The following is a 16,975-nucleotide window of genomic DNA, read 5'->3' on the forward strand; positions in this document are numbered from 1 at the left end:
ACCCACTGGGACTGACTTCTGTGAACACATGTATAGAATTGTACTGTTAGACTACGGTCTTATGCACATTTAATATAGGCATAAGCCCCACGGAACTTAGTGTGGCTTGCTTCTGAACAAACATGCATAGGGTTGCACTGCTGAAAAGTTTAGAATTGCAGTTGTGGAGATGAAGGTTTCCTCTTTTTAATAATAACACTTACTCAGCTTGCGTTTTCCTTTTAATTAGCATGCTACACCATCACCATCATGTATCCCTTTTTGTGTTTTTGCATTTAAAAACAAAACAAAACAATTTGCTTGGAAGATCATCTCTTCAGGACTATCATATGCTGAATGAGGACGGAGAGCTGTGGCTGGTATATGAAGGGCTAAAACAAGCCAACAGGTTACAAGACTTCTCAGGATGGATCTTCTTGCGTTCTCTCTCTCGTGTTACTAACATGCTGTGGACCTGCTTTTGCAAGCTGTTTCTTATAGTCATTTAACAAGACTGAATCCAAATGGGTTTATTATAAACAAGGGAAGAATGGAACCCCCCCAAGACTGGCACTTCAAATCAGTCTCAGCATTGGCAAGTGGCATGGTGGGGCGTTAGCTGGGCCCCACAATCTGGTCTATTGACCAGTTATATCCCAGATTTGCTGCGGTGGAAGTTCTGAATCATAAAAATAAAGATGCAAATGTGTCTGAGCTACAAATAATAAGACTTAGGACTTCTGCATATAGCAGGAGAGGGCTTGTAGTGACGGTAGCTGATTCTCCTTCTTAGCCAGGGAGCTCAGCTCGTCCACCCTCTCCCTGTGACGGCAAGGGAAAGAGGAGGAGGAGGAGGAGCCATTGTTGGCCATCCATCTGCTTCCTGCTGATTTTTGTTTTCTTACGTGGAAACATGGTGGCCAAAGGACGAGAACTGAGCTCTCAGAGAGCCCCCCAAATCCTGGAGCCTGTTAAAAATGTCTACAAGCCATATTATTACATACACTGTCAACCCCCCCCCCAACAAATGACTAATAGTTCAGCACAAAATGGTTACCATGGTCTGAAATAGGCAGAGTGAAACACATAAAAATTAAAGGCATTCTGTATATGTTATTTGCCTGTTCTATTCATGGTGAATAAGGGAGACACTAGCAGATACCAAATAAAGAAAACAGCCATTTTTAAAAGCTGTAATGACATCAAGTGTGCATGACTGTCAGGTGCACCCACTCATTTGAAAGGCACCTTGCTTTTTAAAAAACCTTCCTTGAGCACCCACTTCTCAGTTTGCTCTGAATTTAGTTACTTTAGCATCCAAATGACAAGAGTAGTTCATTGTACAATTTTACCAAACAAGTTAACCAGCATAGGTTTTTTTTTATTATTATTACAAATGCTATTTTAACCAGTGTCTTTTCTTTTCTTGTGCTAACAAAACACTAAACATTAACTACTGTGTTTGTAAGTCTGCTAGACGCTAACTTGCGAGTAGTTACCATGCTGCAGAGTAAGCGAGGGAAGAGGTGGCTCTGTAGCTTTTGTTTCTTTTGTCTGTGTTCTAGAAGCGAAAGGTTCTAGAGCAAGGGGCAGAGAAATGAAAGGTAAATTATTCATATTTACCTTTCATGTGCTTGGTCAATGTAGCTGTTAGCTGGTCTGCTTAGGTCTATTTAAACCCTGAAAGTGTGTCTGATGGAGCCGCTCAGCTTGAGGTATGTGCTCATTTGTAGAAGCAATTTTAGCATTAATCTCAGTACTCCAGCGCCCCCCATTCATTTCCTCTGTTCCTTCCCTCCTATAATTCACAAGCAACAAATGAATTATTTGTTCGCATTCCCAAGCCCACACAGTGAATCAGCAGCACAGTCAGCATGATACTTTATTGCTTCCATCCATATCCCTTTAGCAATACCTTTAATACATTCTTTTAGTTTTTTGGGTGGGATACTTCAGCTTCTTTCTGAGCAGCATAAATAAGACTTCCTCCTTTATGGCCTTGTTATGTGCCTTCACTTAAATACATCATGATTGGCATGTCTTTTTGAGGTTGCAAGGGCGTTTATGGATTGATTAACAAAACCTTGAGTCATGGGAACCAGAGACAGCCCGAGATACTGCATGCCCGAGGCAGAAAATCCAAATGCCTGTCCACCCCTCTCCCAGAGATGGTAAAATGTAATGTTAAACTAAATATTATTGCCCTTGCAAATGGTGCCCAAAAATCTCTTGCCTGAAATGGTACAGGCTTTGTAATTATGTATAATACAGATCCTTTAAACAAATATGAAGCCAAGGCAATATAAACCCAAGGCAATTTTAATTTTGCTATACATCTCATTGTTAGGCAAATGGGATTTTGGTCCAAATCACCTAAATGGGTTTAAAGAGTACTCTCTGGTTTTCTTTCTTTCTCCATATAAATGGGCAGCTATATGTACACTTGAGCTTTGATGACAGTATTTAGACCTTTGGTGACCATCTTCAACACAGATTCTAAAAAAGTGTTTTCCTTCTTCCTCCTCATCTCCCCCTTTTCTCTCTGCCTCCCCCAAATGCCCTTTGTTTTTCTGTGGCTTTGTAGACTTCTGGAATCTCAACTGCAGTCTCAGAAGAGGAGCCATGACAATGAACTGGAAGCCCTCCGTGGAGAGATTCAGAGTTTGAAGGAGGAGAACAATCGCCAGCAGCAGTTGTTAGCGCAGAACCTGCAGCTGCCCCCAGAAGCCCGTATAGAAGCTAGCCTACAACATGAGATCACCCGCTTGACTAATGAGAACCTAGTAAGTCAAATCTTAATAAACTGTGTGTGTGTTGAGAAGTGCTGTCATTGCAAGCATGTTTGCAATAGGTTTTGAAGACAGCGACTGCCTCCAAAGCAAGAATCAATGTCTTGATTCTTTTTTTATAGAATATTTATTAAAGTTTTCAAAAAATAATACAATGTAAAACAAAACAGAAAAAAACAACAAAAATACAAAAATAATTAAAAACAGATAGAATTTTCGTTACTTATTTTCTTTTAACTTATTTTCCAGACCTCCTCGTACCTCCCTTTCTTGTATTCCAATTTATAATGTTAGTTCAGCAAATCCTCACCATTAGTTTTTACTCATTTCTAAGCCTTTTTTTCATATCTCTTAAACATTACAGCTGGAAACCACTTAATTTCTGTCCAACATCATTCTAGCATTCATTAATTTTACAGTATTTCTGTAAGTAGTCTTTAAATTTCTTCCAATCTTCTTCCGCCGACTCTTTTCCCTGGTCTCGGATTCTGTCGGTCATTTCTGCCAGTCCCATATAGTCCATCATCTTCATCTGCCATTCTTCCAGAGTGGGTAGATCTTGTGTCTTCAATGTCTTGAATCTTTAGGTCTTCAGAAGGAGGGAGGAAGTGGCTTTTCTTGCTTTGGCGACTTACTTATGTTCTTCCAAGGATGGTGAATAAAACTTGATGAGATTCTCTCTGGTTTTGGAAGTCTTAAGGCAGGGAGAAGATGAGGGATTCCAGTTCTCATCAGTCTCAGACAGGATGTCTGATAGAGGGCCACAGGTTCCCCAGCCCTGCCTAGGGGCATTTTTAGACTATTGAGCGGGTTGGAGGGGGGCAACATTCCAGATTCCCAATTTTTCCTGAGTTCAACACATGCTTAAAGGTAAAGGGACCCCTGACCATTAGGTCCAGTCGTGGCCGACTCTGCGGTTGTGGCGCTCATCTCGCTTTATTGGTCGAGTGAGCCGGCGTACAGCTTCCAGGTCATGTGGCCAGCATGACTAAGCTGCTTCTGGCGAACCAGAGCAGTGCACGGAAACAACATTTACCTTCCCGCCGGAGCAGTACCTATTTATCTACTTGCACTTTGATGTGCTTTCGAACTGCTAGCTTGGCAGGAGCAGGGACTGAGCAACGGGAGCTCACCCCGTCGCGGGGATTCGAACAGCCGACCTTCTGATTGGCAAGTCCTAGGCTCTGTGGTTTAACCCACGGCACTTACAAAGTTATAAAAGGAAGGTCCCTTTGATCACTGTATTCATGACCCCTGAATAGGTTCCCTATCATCCAGATGCTGCGGGTTAGTCCTGAAGCTATTGCAGTACTTCTGCAGAATAGCCAAATAATCTTAGTGATGCGGTCAGCTGCACGAAAAAACATCAAGCCTTTTTCAAGTCCCGTCTTGTAGGCTTGCACCTTCTGTTGCTGCTACTTCATTTATTTTAGGAACTTGGGGAGAAGTGTGTTTTCAGGGATTGGAAGGCCAAACTTTGGCCAGTATTTTAGCAGGAGATTAGTCCATCCGGTCAATAACTCCAGCTAGCCTGGTGCTTGTCCCGCCTCCATACAGACCCAATGCCAAGCTATGGTAGGTGTGTTGTATTCTCCTCTAGAGACAATTCTCTTCCTCAGCAAGCTTCCCATATCTAGCTTTAAAGTATTGGCATTCTTGCATTTCCACAACATCAAGTTTTCCTGCTGGTGCTTCATGAAGATTAACCCCAGTATTAACTGGGGTCAGTATTGTATGAATACAATAACCAGTATTCATTATCATTCTTCAAACTCTGCCATTGCCTGTAGCATTGTTTATCATATAGCCTAACTTCTTAGACAGCTTAATTGCAGTTGTACATGCCAATGCCATGCTGCAAGGGCTACATTCTTTAATGTACCTGCTAAAAAAAACTTTTTTAAAAGCCACACTTTTATTGATTTTCAAAGGAACAACTAAGACAGTTTCTATAACTGTCCATCCTTCTGAGGACAATCCAAGGCAATCAGATAGTTGAAAAGTGGAAACTAAACAGCTCGTATCTCTGGCATTTGAACAGAAGCATACAGTTTCTGATGTTGCCCCAAATGTGTAAAACATTTAGAAGGGGGATTAATCCTTCCAGCCTTCACTTTTTTAGAAGAGTCCCCATTTTCCTTTTCATCTTTTTCTATGGTATGTCACAAGAATTGACCACCATGACCCAGCTTGGTTTAAATATTCCTGACAGTACCCATTCTGAGGGTAGTAATCACTGAATGTTGTTGAAGCATTTTTATTTTCCGCCTGCTTGTGAGGTATATATTTTTAAAGCCATATTTTTCAGGGGTTTTTATAGTAATAAATGGACCAGAAAACTTCCCTCCCCTCTGTTGTGTGCATCTTAAAGGCTGTGACTTTTGCATCCTGGTCTGTGGGGAGGTTGACGCTGTTTTAATAGCCTAAGTCTGTCTCAAAATCATTGTAGCTGAACTTGCCTTTTCTTCTGAAGTTTGTTGACATGCTAGCGCCTTTAAAGAATGGGAAGAACCTATACTTTATACCTGTTTTTTCAGTATTGTGAGGAGTTATATGCAGATGATCCCATGAAGTATCAGTCGTACCGGATTTCACTTTACAAACGGATGATTGTATGTACTGTGTACATTGTGCCAACTCTCTTTGTTTGCTATTCTGGAGCACTAACTGAAGAGCTGGCTGCCTTGTCCACTGTTGAAGGAAATCCTTTTCAGAAAACTTCATCAATGTCGTTCCTCTTCCAAGAGCTTTCTGTTGTGTCATTTGTGTCAGCGTCTTTGTTACTAATATGAACACAGCAGCATGACTGAAGCAGACTCTCTTAGCTGTGTACTTTGCTTTCTGAAAAAGAGATTCCAGATTTGCTCTTAGATAAGCATTTAGATCAGGCATAGGCAAACTTGGCCCTCCAGATGTTTTGGGACTACAATTCCCATCATCCCTAGCTAACAGGACCAGTGGTCAGGGATGATGGGAATTGTAGTCTCAAAACATCTGGAGGGCCGAGTTTGCCTACGCCTGATTTAGATGGCATCCCTCAATATTAAAACGGATATCTAGTGGTACCAAAAACATTGCGGGAATTGTTGGCGAGGCTAGGCAAGAATATTTGTAATTTAAATTATTAGTAGAGGGTGGTGTTAAAATGTAGTTTGAAGAATGATATACTTCAGTCTCCCAGCTTTGCAAAAATTGGTTCAAATGTTGTTGGGGTCCCCCATGGGAGGGGGCTTCAGACTTCCCACTCTTTCCTCAAGTCTCCTCTGTATGTCTAAAAAGTAATAAGTGGTTGTGGAATCTCCACAAGCCTGAAATAGACATGACAATAGAACAGAGTTGGAAAACCTATGGCCTTCTGTGGAGGCCAACTTACATCATCCCTGACCATTGGCCATAGTGGCTGGGAGATGGGAGTCCCAGGTCACATGCATGGCATACATTCAAATCACATTAATACCACTTGTCGTGGCTTCCCACAAAGAACCTAGAAAGTTGGATGTAGATACAGTGGTACCTCGGTTTATGAACTTAATCCGTTCCGGAAGTCCCTTCTTAAACCAAAGTCGTTCTTAAACGGAGGCGCACTTTCCCTAATGAGGCCTCCTGCCACTGGTGCCCTTCCACCGTTCGGCTTCCATTCGTAGACCAAGGTAAAGTTCGCTAACCGGAACACTACTTCCAGTTTTGCGGAGTTCGTATACCGAATAGTTCGTAAACAAGGCTGTTCTTAAACCAAGGTACCACTGTATGTTGATATCCATAAAATGTGCCTGTGGAAGAATTCTGTGTCTGTCATGCTGCACATGTTTCAACATACTTTATATAATTGTCTTGCTTATGTTCTAGGCAGCGTGCAGGCTTGCAAACTTCAGCCAGATGGCAGCGTCGCCTTTCAGCTGTGCTCAGCTCCTCTTGTAGCACTAACAGTACTGGTTCTGCTCTGTCTGTCGTTATAGACAGCACTTTTAAGTACCTAATCCTTCCCTCTCAACTTTTATTGCTTAGGATTTAATGGAGCAGCTTGAAAAACAGGACAAGATTGTTCGCAAACTGAAAAAGCAGCTTAAAGTCTATGCAAAAAAGATTGATGAACTCGAAGGTATGGTATCTGTGTGTTGTCAAACTGTTTTTCTCTCTTGTCTGGCGGTGCAAACGTTGACCTGTTTTACTATATGAAAGAGGCAATAAGTCTTTAGCTGTCGACAAGTAGATACAATAACTAGAAAAATGTTGAACTTGTGTGCATATTCACATTATAGTATCCCGAAATAGTAATTAATGTGACTATGCTAAGGAAAGGGTATGGATTATCTTGGGCCCTGAGTGCAAATGGGTTGTGAGTTGAAATTCATTTCGTTCTCTGTTTACTAAAGGGCAGTGTTTTACTTTTGCCAAGAGTAAGTACTTCAAACAGGAACAGCTGGCTAATAAGAAGGCACTCATTTCTTTTGAAATATGAGAATGTGGTGCCTCAGAATCTATAGTAATATTTTTTGCTTATGGATTCCACCCGCCTCCCTCCCTACGATGGCCATCTCAGAAAAGACTTTGTTTGATTGGATTCTTACCCACTTTTTAGCACCAAGTCCCAGAGTGGGTTACGGCAATAAAACACACAATTATATAAGAAATGAAACAGCTACAACCTTAAAACAAGTGAGATAACAATTAAACATATGAAAATAATAGAAGCATTTAAAAACAACCCCACGGTTAAAAGCAGCCGTGATATGGATGCAGACCCCGATAAATATATCCACTGAGAAGGTTTGTTGAAAGAGGGAGGTGCCAAAAAGACAACAGAGATGGTGCCTTCCTACTATGCAACAGGAGGGAATTTCCAAGGGTAGCAAATTAAGAGACCACATTGGCATTGGAGTTAGAATCCCTGAGTTGGATTTCACCTTTAGAACTGCAATCAGGAGAGCTACCACTTGCGCCAGGAGAACTGGGAGGTTAGAGTACAATCCTAGCACCACTCAGATCTTAATGGTGGGGAAGGGTTGTTAGGATGGTGCATGGTCTCCTCTCCACCACCTTCCAGTGGTTCTCCCACTGATGGTAGGAAGTGGAAGGAGCCAAAACAGGGAGTTGTTCATGCCATTGGCTTTGGACCCACTTAATCCAGATCCCAGGAATCCACCATTGGCTTTGATCTTGGGTCTCTCAGCTGTACTAAGCCCTAGAGTTGACATCACAAATTGGGAGGAACACCTTCTGCCCTGGCTGATACCGGCTGGAACATCTTCAGATGTGGCCGTGGACCCACTGCTCTGTTCTGCTGCTCCCTCAGTGGGATTAGTATTGCTCTGCTCTTGCCTCTTGCTCCTGTGGTACTGGCACTGGCAGAAGCCCTTCTGCAGAAGAGGAACACTGTCCTTAGAAGCTTTTACATGTAGAAATTAATAGAACAGCAATCTGTCCAAGGGGCCCTTTCTACCTTCACTACAACAGCTCTAAGTTCCTCCACCAGCACAGCTGTTCACCAGCTAAGACGTCTAGCAAAGGAATATTAGCTATGGTTAGAAGCCTTCCCCAGGATGCCATTTTAAATAACTAAACATTTGAATATATGGTTCAGTCATTAGTTCCCCATTTGAACATCATCAACAACAATGGTAAAAAAGACAATGTCGAGCAGAAGGTAAAAGTACTTCTCAGTTTGCAGGAGGAGTCATTTGGAAGGCAATTTGAAAATACACGTGTGTGAGTGAGAGAGAGAAAAACAAAAACTTGCAGGATAAGCACCTTGTATTCACAAGTATTCAAGGTCAAGTTGACTTTCCCCCCTGAAACATACTGTATTTAGAAGTGAAGGTACATTGAAACAGTAGCACAGTAGATTGATATCAAACTGATTCCAAGTGAACAAGGCCTTCTCTTCAAGGAACAGACTGAATTCTTGCTCATTTGCTACTTTCCCTTGTAGGTTTGTGTGCAGTTTTCAGTTTACTCATACACTTTCATAGATGAAATAAATGCATCAATAATGCTCTCAATGCATCATGGAATTAAAATGCGAATGGGCATGGCTGTGTCTTTGGCCTTGGTAATCATTGCCTTATAAATGCCTGTGCAAGAGGAAATCATGACTTCCCAGCTTAGTCATTTTGGCGGAAGACTTTGACCAATAAGTCATTGTCTGCCAGGTAGAATATTTACCGTGCAATGTAAAATAGCTCTTTACCTTGGTGAAAACAGCTCCCTGCTTGCTTCATAGCCCTTCCCTCCTCCCTCTCTCAGTTGTACTTTGCCTTTCAAGGAGGTAACATCGAGAAATCACAGACTTCTGTGTTTACTAAGCATTGTCTGCAGGAAGAACACCTTAAGAAGAAAAAAAGCTGCTCGCCTACAGATTACATTGAGACCTTTCACTTACTTAAGCGTTAGTAGGGAGTGGCTAAGTTCTAATTGTTGCCTTCCCTTTGCCATATTAAATATAGTCTTGAAGCATAGTCCATTTTTTAAGAACTCTGGGAGACTCACTCAGATTCTGATATGTTGTTTAAGTGATGACTTCTTATGGTACAGAAAAGGTAGCTAATCTTTTTCTGCCTCAATGCATATTAGGAAGCAGATGGTAAAGTACATTTTCTGTTGGCTCCACTCTTAATCTTGTGTTTTCTTATTATGTTTTGTTCTTACTGTTTTAACTATCCTGTGTATATTGGTGTATTGGTCTATGACCATAATCTATCTATCTGAAGAATAGGCACTGATCAGTGTGTTGTAGATGTTCACTTCCTGAATTGCACAGTGTACAGCCCCGTTCTCATGTAACGATAAGCCAAGTCATGGCTTAGTGTGAACGAGGAAATGTGCAGCTTCCTGGAGTGAAGATCACAGCTGCTGTGCTCCTTCCTTGGTTCTGCTGGTGCTGTGCCACCCAGGGCTAATCCATGGTTTGGCTTAAGTGTTAATACCTGAACCTGGGCTCGTAGTTTGTCTCACTCCCAACCAAGGTTTGTTTTTGAACCCACATGTTTTTGAACCCACATGGTCGGCTTAGCACTGCATGTTGAACTGGATCCAGGTATGAAGGCAAGATGTTGAAAAAATTTAGAACCGCACAGCACTGTGATGTACTGGGGTGATGTGGACCGCCTTTGGCAGTTTTCTAATGGCTTTGTTATTATGCTGTGGATTGACACAAGAATGAAAGATGGAGGAAAGTTTCTAGTTGTTCAACATGCCAGATTTTGCTTGGGGGCAGTTTGCTGGGGGCATTCTTTTTAGCATACATTTTGGAAAAGTAACTTCCGGTTTTCAGTATTTCCTTAAACGGAGTCTAACAGACGTACAGCCCAATCCTATTCATGCTTACTCAGAAGTGTCCCATTGATTTTAGTAGTGTTTACTCCCAAGTAAGTGTGCATAGTATTGTAGCTTTAGAGTATATAAAAACTTCCTTTTGCTCCTTTATCCCTAGTAAGATCTCGCCCTTTTTACTGTTCCAACTTTTTAAGGCATAAACACACATTTTATGTAGAATGTAAACACTCTGGATGTCCCCTTCCTGGTTGTATGCGCATGACACAAGAAGAGGAGATTGTCCAAGAGTTGTTGCTTTCAGTCTGTATTTAGTATTTTTCTTTTGTGAGGGGTGGGGGTACCTGTAGCTTCTTAGAAGTGAGCTGTGGGCGCTTCCTTGCCTTGTATGTGCTTTAAAGGAAGCAGAGACCAGAAAGGGAAGAGAAAGAAGTCATGGAAGTGCTTATAGGATAACCAACAATAGTTTGCCAAGAGGAGGAAGGTTGTGATACCAGCAGGTTAACTTACCTGAATGTCCAAAGTGACACCTGAACATAGAGCAAAGTCCTGTGCATTACCTTCTTTTTGTAGTAGGGAGTCTATACAAATTGCAATTTGTATATGTTTTCACTGATTGCAGTAGATGGTTCACTTCTTATTTTATACAGACATACCTTCCAGACTGGTTACAGTGTGCCTAAATAGAGCTTTGGAAAAGTAGAGGGAGTCCAAAGATCTTCAGCACAAACATTTTTTGATCCTGGGTTGCATGTCTTCACACATTGTGAGAAAGCTTCTATTCTCATGGTGAAGGACCCCTTAGAGGGGTGATTTATTTGCTTGACTACAACTGTGAATCCTGTCATATTGGGTGTGCGATGCAGCCTGAAAGATCTAATGTCCCATAACTGTAGAAAGAATCATAAGTCTAATAACTTAATTTGAAAAGTATGGACTTACTCCTTTGGGAATACACCCTGTAGATGAGCTAGACAGCCAGCATGCTGTGAAATGAATTGACAGATAATACTCCAGAATCCAGTATTAATCTTATTGTCTAAAACTGGGAGGTTCTGTGACAAATAGCTATTTTTATGAATAAATCTCCATTTCTTGATGTAGTGGGCCAGATGGATAACATTTCACCTGGACAAATAATTGATGAGCCAATCCATCCTGTCAATATTCCAAGGAAAGAAAAGGACTTCCAGGGGATGTTAGAGTATAAAAAGGAAGATGAGCCAAAGCTTGTCAAGAACCTGATTTTAGGTAAGAAGCCTTTCTGTTTATAAAATGAACCAGTCTTTTTGCCTATGAATGTGGAGTGTTTCTTGAAACTGGTCCAGTTTATCTAACGTTGGAGAAAAGGAAACAATCCCCATTCACCGAGAAAGTTCAGCTCTTCATATCAGTTGCATTACATATCTCTTTGTTTCCTTTTGTAACTTCACATTATTCTGTTCTGTTCTGGGCACAGATAATTTTTCACAGAAAACTGGAAGAGGAAACATAACTTTGAAATCAAATAAAAAGTATTAGTACTAACTGGTCCCAGAACAATTCTGGTAAATTGGAGAGCTGCAGTTTTACCAGGCCATATAAAACACAGTGAAGCTGTCTATGAATTTACGTGTGCATACTTTTGTTTTCTTATTCAGATCTGAAGCCACGAGGTGTGGCAGTCAACCTCATCCCAGGATTGCCAGCATACATTTTGTTCATGTGTGTCCGCCATGCTGACTATCTTAATGATGACCAAAAAGTGAGGTCCTTGCTAACTTCGACTATTAATGGCATCAAAAAAATCTTGAAGGTATGTTTGTTATTTAATGACAATGTCAGTGTGGAGAATTAACACTTAGTGTTGCACAGCAAACGATATGGGGACAAGGAAAAAAGGGGGCAGTTTTGTTTCCATACTTTATAAACATAGCAATTAAAGCAGTTAACTGTGACCATGTTTTCTTCTTATTGTCTTTTCCATACACGCTGTATTTATTTCTTCATTTGTTTTCAGAAAAGAGGTGATGACTTTGAAACAGTTTCCTTCTGGCTGTCTAACACATGCCGATTTTTGCACTGCTTGAAGCAGTACAGTGGTGAAGAGGCAAGTCTTGCCATTTATGTTTTTCACTTTTACTTTTGACTTTGCATGTACAAAATGGGTTGAAGGCATTAGATCTGCCTGTTAAGATGAAAGCATGGCTTCTACTTGTAAGCCACGGACAGAAAGTATTGACAAGAGCAAGAGTTGTATCTATTCTTGGCAGTGCTGTAGTGGTAAATTTTGATGTGCAGAAGCTAATCACGACAGTCCCCAGAGCCATACCCCAAAGAGTCCATAGTCACACCCCCAAGGAAAGTCAAAAAATGCCTGAACTGGTAAAGGCTTAGCATGTTGGACTTGGGCTGGGGAGACTTGGGTTCACATCCCTGATCACCATGAGGTTCACTGGGTAATCTTGGATCAGTCTCATTCCAGCTTTTACATAACAGTGTCCTGTACCCAACACCCCCAGGCTTACAGCACTGGCAAATACCACTCCAGCAAATTACATCAATGCCCCCTGCTCTGAAAAAAGTACTGAGCCTCTGCTCCTTTGGAAGGCATTTGATGGCAAGGTTGGTGGGCATGAGGGAAGTGAACTCGTTGACTGTTTTTGAAACATGCTGTCCATCCAGAGTGTTTTGGATAACGTAATGGAAACGCATAAATACAAACTGCAACAAATGTGCACCATTGTCTTCTGCAAATCCAGGGTTTTATGAAGCACAACACACCTCGTCAGAATGAACATTGCCTCACTAACTTTGACCTTGCTGAATACAGACAAGTGCTGAGTGACTTGGCCATTCAGATCTACCAGCAGCTTGTCAGAGTGTTGGAGAATATTCTGCAGCCAATGATTGGTAAGGCAAAATGAAGAGAGAGAAAAAATAGAAACCTGTGGTTTCCTTTTCTAATTAACTAGACATCTCTGCTGTTTACGCCTATGACTCTGATTTCCACTGTTAAAAGAAGAGCTTTTATTTCTAAGAGAGATGACATTATATATACTTTTTTCATTATAAACAGCAGTCAAAGCTTACTAAAAGAAGTCTGATTTACCTGGACAAGCGAAAAGCAGAATGGGGAATTAGACAGTTGGGGGATTGGACAAATTTATAGAAGATAAGGTTGTGAGTCCCAATGGCTATACTGTATACTACCTCAGGATCAGAGGCCATAGGCCTTTGAATACCAGTTGCTGGAGAACAACAGTGATCTTGCCTGTGGGCTTCTTGGGGGCAATCTCAGTGATGATGTTGGGGAAAACGTGGACATTGGTTTGGGGATATTTTAATATGCATGCTGCTGTTGCCTTGATGGGTCCAGCACAGGATTTCATGGCTGCCATGACAGTTCATAACAGCTGCTGGAGCACATCATTGGCCCAACACACATGGCAGGACATACCAATGACATGGCCTTTTCAGCTGACTGGTTGGTACACCACTCCATTGTCGTGGTCCAAGCCACTTCCTGTCAATCACCTGGCATCATGATGGTGATGCTGTACTTTGAAGTCTTTCTTGTTGGGAACTTTAAAATGTGGCAAAGCACTGCTTGAAAGCACTTTTGCAAAGGCTTTCACACAGTTACCCCAAACTACCCTGCTCTTATTTGAGCCTCCAAAAACTGGGGGATTCAACAGAAATGCTGGGCCGCTTGAACTGAACAGGATTTAATCACCACTCTGATGATTGGGAGTTAATTCCTGCTGTCTTAGCTGCACAAGCCTGTTCCCTGCTTGTGTTTTAACCCTGTCTTCCCACCTATCACTAATGGGTGAATGGGCGTGATTTGGGGGAATGTTCTCATGGGCCACATTGTTTTAATTCTATAGATTGTTCAATTACTTTTAACCACAACCTTTTACACGTTTTTTAGCGATAGGTGTTTTATTTGTATTTGTTTTACTGTTGTGAGCCATGTTGACTCTCAATTCTGGGAGAAAGGATATATATATAAATATCAACATCATCTTGTCAACCAGTTTCAGGAATGTTGGAGCATGAAACTATCCAAGGGGTGTCGGGGGTCAAACCAACTGGTCTCCGAAAGAGAACCTCCAGCATTGCTGACGAAGGGACGTACACGCTGGACTCTATCATCCGACAGCTGAACACCTTCCACTCAATCATGTGTCAGCATGGAATGGATCCAGAGCTGATCAAACAGGTAGTCAAGCAGATGTTCTACATCATTGGAGCAGTGACCCTCAATAACCTCCTCCTGCGGAAAGATATGTGCTCCTGGAGCAAAGGGATGCAGATAAGGTGAGGATATCTTCTGAAATGTTTTCATCTCTTTTGGCTATACTTGGTAGGCATAATAGTGAATTCTTCCTGAACCAGGTGGTTGATTTTAAGGTTATTTTTAGACTTGGGAATTCACTACGTTAAAGAGAATTATTCTTGACAAGTTCACATACTTGCCAAACTGGTGATTTTCCTAAACGCAATGAGGCAGTGGGTTGTACACCCACTGTGCACAGTGTCATATTACTTGAGTTATACACTTGTTTCATGTGTTCCTTCCTTTCAACCCCTATCTTCCTGAGGGTTAAGGATTGCCAGAACTGACCTTATGGTCTGGGTCACAAATGATGGCATACTGTGAGGAGGCAAGCAGTGAGCATGTTTTCTAAACGTATGCGTACATTAGGGGTAATGTAATGTAAGGTAAAGGTAAAGGGACCCCTGACCATTAGGTCCAGTCGTGACCGACTTTGGGGTTGTGGCACTCATCTCGCTTTATTGGCCGAGGGAGCCAGCGTACAGCCAGCATGACTAAGCCGCTTCTGGTGAACCAGAGAAGTGCAAGGAAATGCCGTTTACCTTCCCACTGGAGCGGTACCTATTCATCTACTTGCACTTTGACATGCTTTCGAACTGCTAGGTTGGCAGGAGCAGGGACCGAGCAATAGGAGCTCACCCCGTCGCGGGGATTCGAACCACCGACCTTCTGATCGGCAAGTCCTAGGCTCTGTGGTTTAACCCACAGCGCCACCCACGTCCCTTTAGGGGTAATGTAGGTCAGATCAATTGGCAGAAAAAGAGTTTCTTAACCATTTCCCTACTAGGCTTATTTTTGGTTTTGAAAATGGCTGGATGATAAGCAGGAAAGCTTTTAGGAGTGGTGGTGGAGGGGGCTGAAGTGCACAATGAAGGGAAGATTGTCTGCATGTATACAGCCTGCTATCAAAGAGAACCCCACATTACAAAGGAAAGGGGAAGTGCCTTATAATGTGAAGTTCTGTCCTGAGTAAATGGAATTCTTGGGGGGCTTAATGGGGAAATTACTTTTCTGCAAGCAAGGATTCAGGGACTAGCTCAGTCGTGTTTTGTGGGTTAAGAAGCTATATGCATCACTCTGTTATGAGCTTGATGTACAGCCCTGTCCGTGTTTGGTATGGCACAGCTGCTAAATTTAATTTTCATAGGGCAGATATTTATTTGCCAACTTTGGGCATTGGGATTCCTTAAGGGGGTGTGCTTAGTTTTTATTGATGAATGGTAAAAACAAAATTCTGCCCTGTATATTTTTAAAAAGCAAGTAAAGAACTAGGTAAAGTGCTGGAGCTTTTGGATTTACATTCCTACTTAGTAAGTATTTTGCTTTCTAAAGGCATTGTGCATAATTTCTTGAACTGTGTTAGGGAGGAGCAGCAGGAGCTGCAGTCAGAAAAAGACATTTGTTAAATAATTTACAGAATATTGTGTGAAGGGAAATAATAAAACAATAATGCATTTATAAAAAGTTTCCACCCACCATTTGTTCAGGCTGACTGAAAACCTTAAACACTGTGGTTTTTAATGTGTGCACGGGTTAAACTTAACAGGTACAATGTAAGTCAGCTTGAAGAATGGCTTCGTGACAAAAATCTGATGAATAGTGGGGCTAAAGAAACTCTGGAGCCGCTCATCCAAGCAGCACAGTTGTTGCAGGTGAAAAAGAAAACGGATGAGGATGCCGAGGCCATTTGTTCCATGTGCAATGCCTTAACTACTGCACAGGTAAGCCAGCCTTTCTTACATTATAATCTGAGTTACAGATAGGTAGCCGTGTTGGTCTGCCATAGTCAAAACAAAATAAAAAAATTCCTTCCAGTAGCACCTTAAAGACCAACTAAGTTAGTTCTTGGTATGAGCTTTCGTGTGCATTCACACTTCTTCAGATACACTGAAACAGAAGTCACCAGACCCTTCTATATAGTGAGAAGGTGGGGAGGGGTATTACTCAGAAGGGTGGTGGGATTGGGTGATTGGCAGATAGCTGTGATGAGCCTGTGATGAGCCTGTCGTTATTTTGTTTTGATTATAATCTGAGTTATGTCATTGTGGTGCTTGGACTGTGTGTCCATTCGCCACATTGGCAATTATTGTTGAAATACTGTCATTGATAAAATGCTAACTTCAGAAGTTGTGAAATATGAAAACGGAATTCTGAAACGGGAGCAAGCACTGCAAAACCTACATGCCAAATGCAGTTTTCTGTACAAGCAGTCATTACAAAAAATAAAATAAGTTTTGCCTTGTATTTTGGTTTTGTTTACAGGAGAATAAGGCATTATGCTAGAGGCAAAGTTCCAGGGTTTTATTATAGTTCAAGTATAGAATTTGGGTTCTGTTTTTGTTGTAGTGCTTGGGTGTGGTATTCTAATATATTCTTAAATACATGCATTCCAGCATTGCTACTTACTGCAACCCAAGGTGATTTTCTTGAAGAATTATAAAGGTGTAAGACTTAAGCCAGCAAAGCAATTTAATTGGTGTGTATCTGAGAGGTTTGGAGAGGTATAATTTAAAATGCTGGTCTTCGGCTGATAGGCCAGGACCCACTACTGCTTTGCAGCCTGATCTGAGGTGGCTGCAACACCAGCCCTCCCACCATATAAATATATGGTTAAATA

At 41.6% G+C, this 16,975-nt stretch overlaps 1 protein-coding gene across 6 annotated transcripts in view; it reads left to right on the forward strand.

Annotated features, from left to right (window-relative positions):
• The window catches only part of MYO5A (myosin VA), a 123,933-nt gene that overhangs the window by 103,546 nt on the left and 3,412 nt on the right, over positions 1 to 16,975 (forward strand). For 2 of the 6 annotated variants that reach the window (XM_079953126.1, XM_079953125.1), the window contains exons 30-39: positions 308 to 388; positions 2,564 to 2,762; positions 5,306 to 5,380; positions 6,774 to 6,867; positions 11,142 to 11,288; positions 11,678 to 11,832; positions 12,037 to 12,126; positions 12,779 to 12,929; positions 14,057 to 14,339; positions 15,905 to 16,079. In XM_079953126.1, coding sequence (XP_079809252.1) covers positions 308 to 388; positions 2,564 to 2,762; positions 5,306 to 5,380; positions 6,774 to 6,867; positions 11,142 to 11,288; positions 11,678 to 11,832; positions 12,037 to 12,126; positions 12,779 to 12,929; positions 14,057 to 14,339; positions 15,905 to 16,079 — 1,450 coding nt within the window. Of the gene's footprint in view, positions 1 to 307; positions 389 to 2,563; positions 2,763 to 5,305; positions 5,381 to 6,773; positions 6,868 to 11,141; positions 11,289 to 11,677; positions 11,841 to 12,036; positions 12,127 to 12,778; positions 12,930 to 14,056; positions 14,340 to 15,904; positions 16,080 to 16,975 lie in introns of those variants that run through there. The other 4 variants (XM_079953127.1, XM_079953128.1, XR_013833028.1 and 1 more) reach the window with 4 other exon arrangements.

Source organism: Podarcis cretensis, assembly GCF_951804945.1.
Source record: "Podarcis cretensis genome assembly, chromosome: 14".
In the NCBI taxonomy this organism is placed as follows: Eukaryota; Metazoa; Chordata; class Lepidosauria; order Squamata; family Lacertidae; genus Podarcis; species Podarcis cretensis.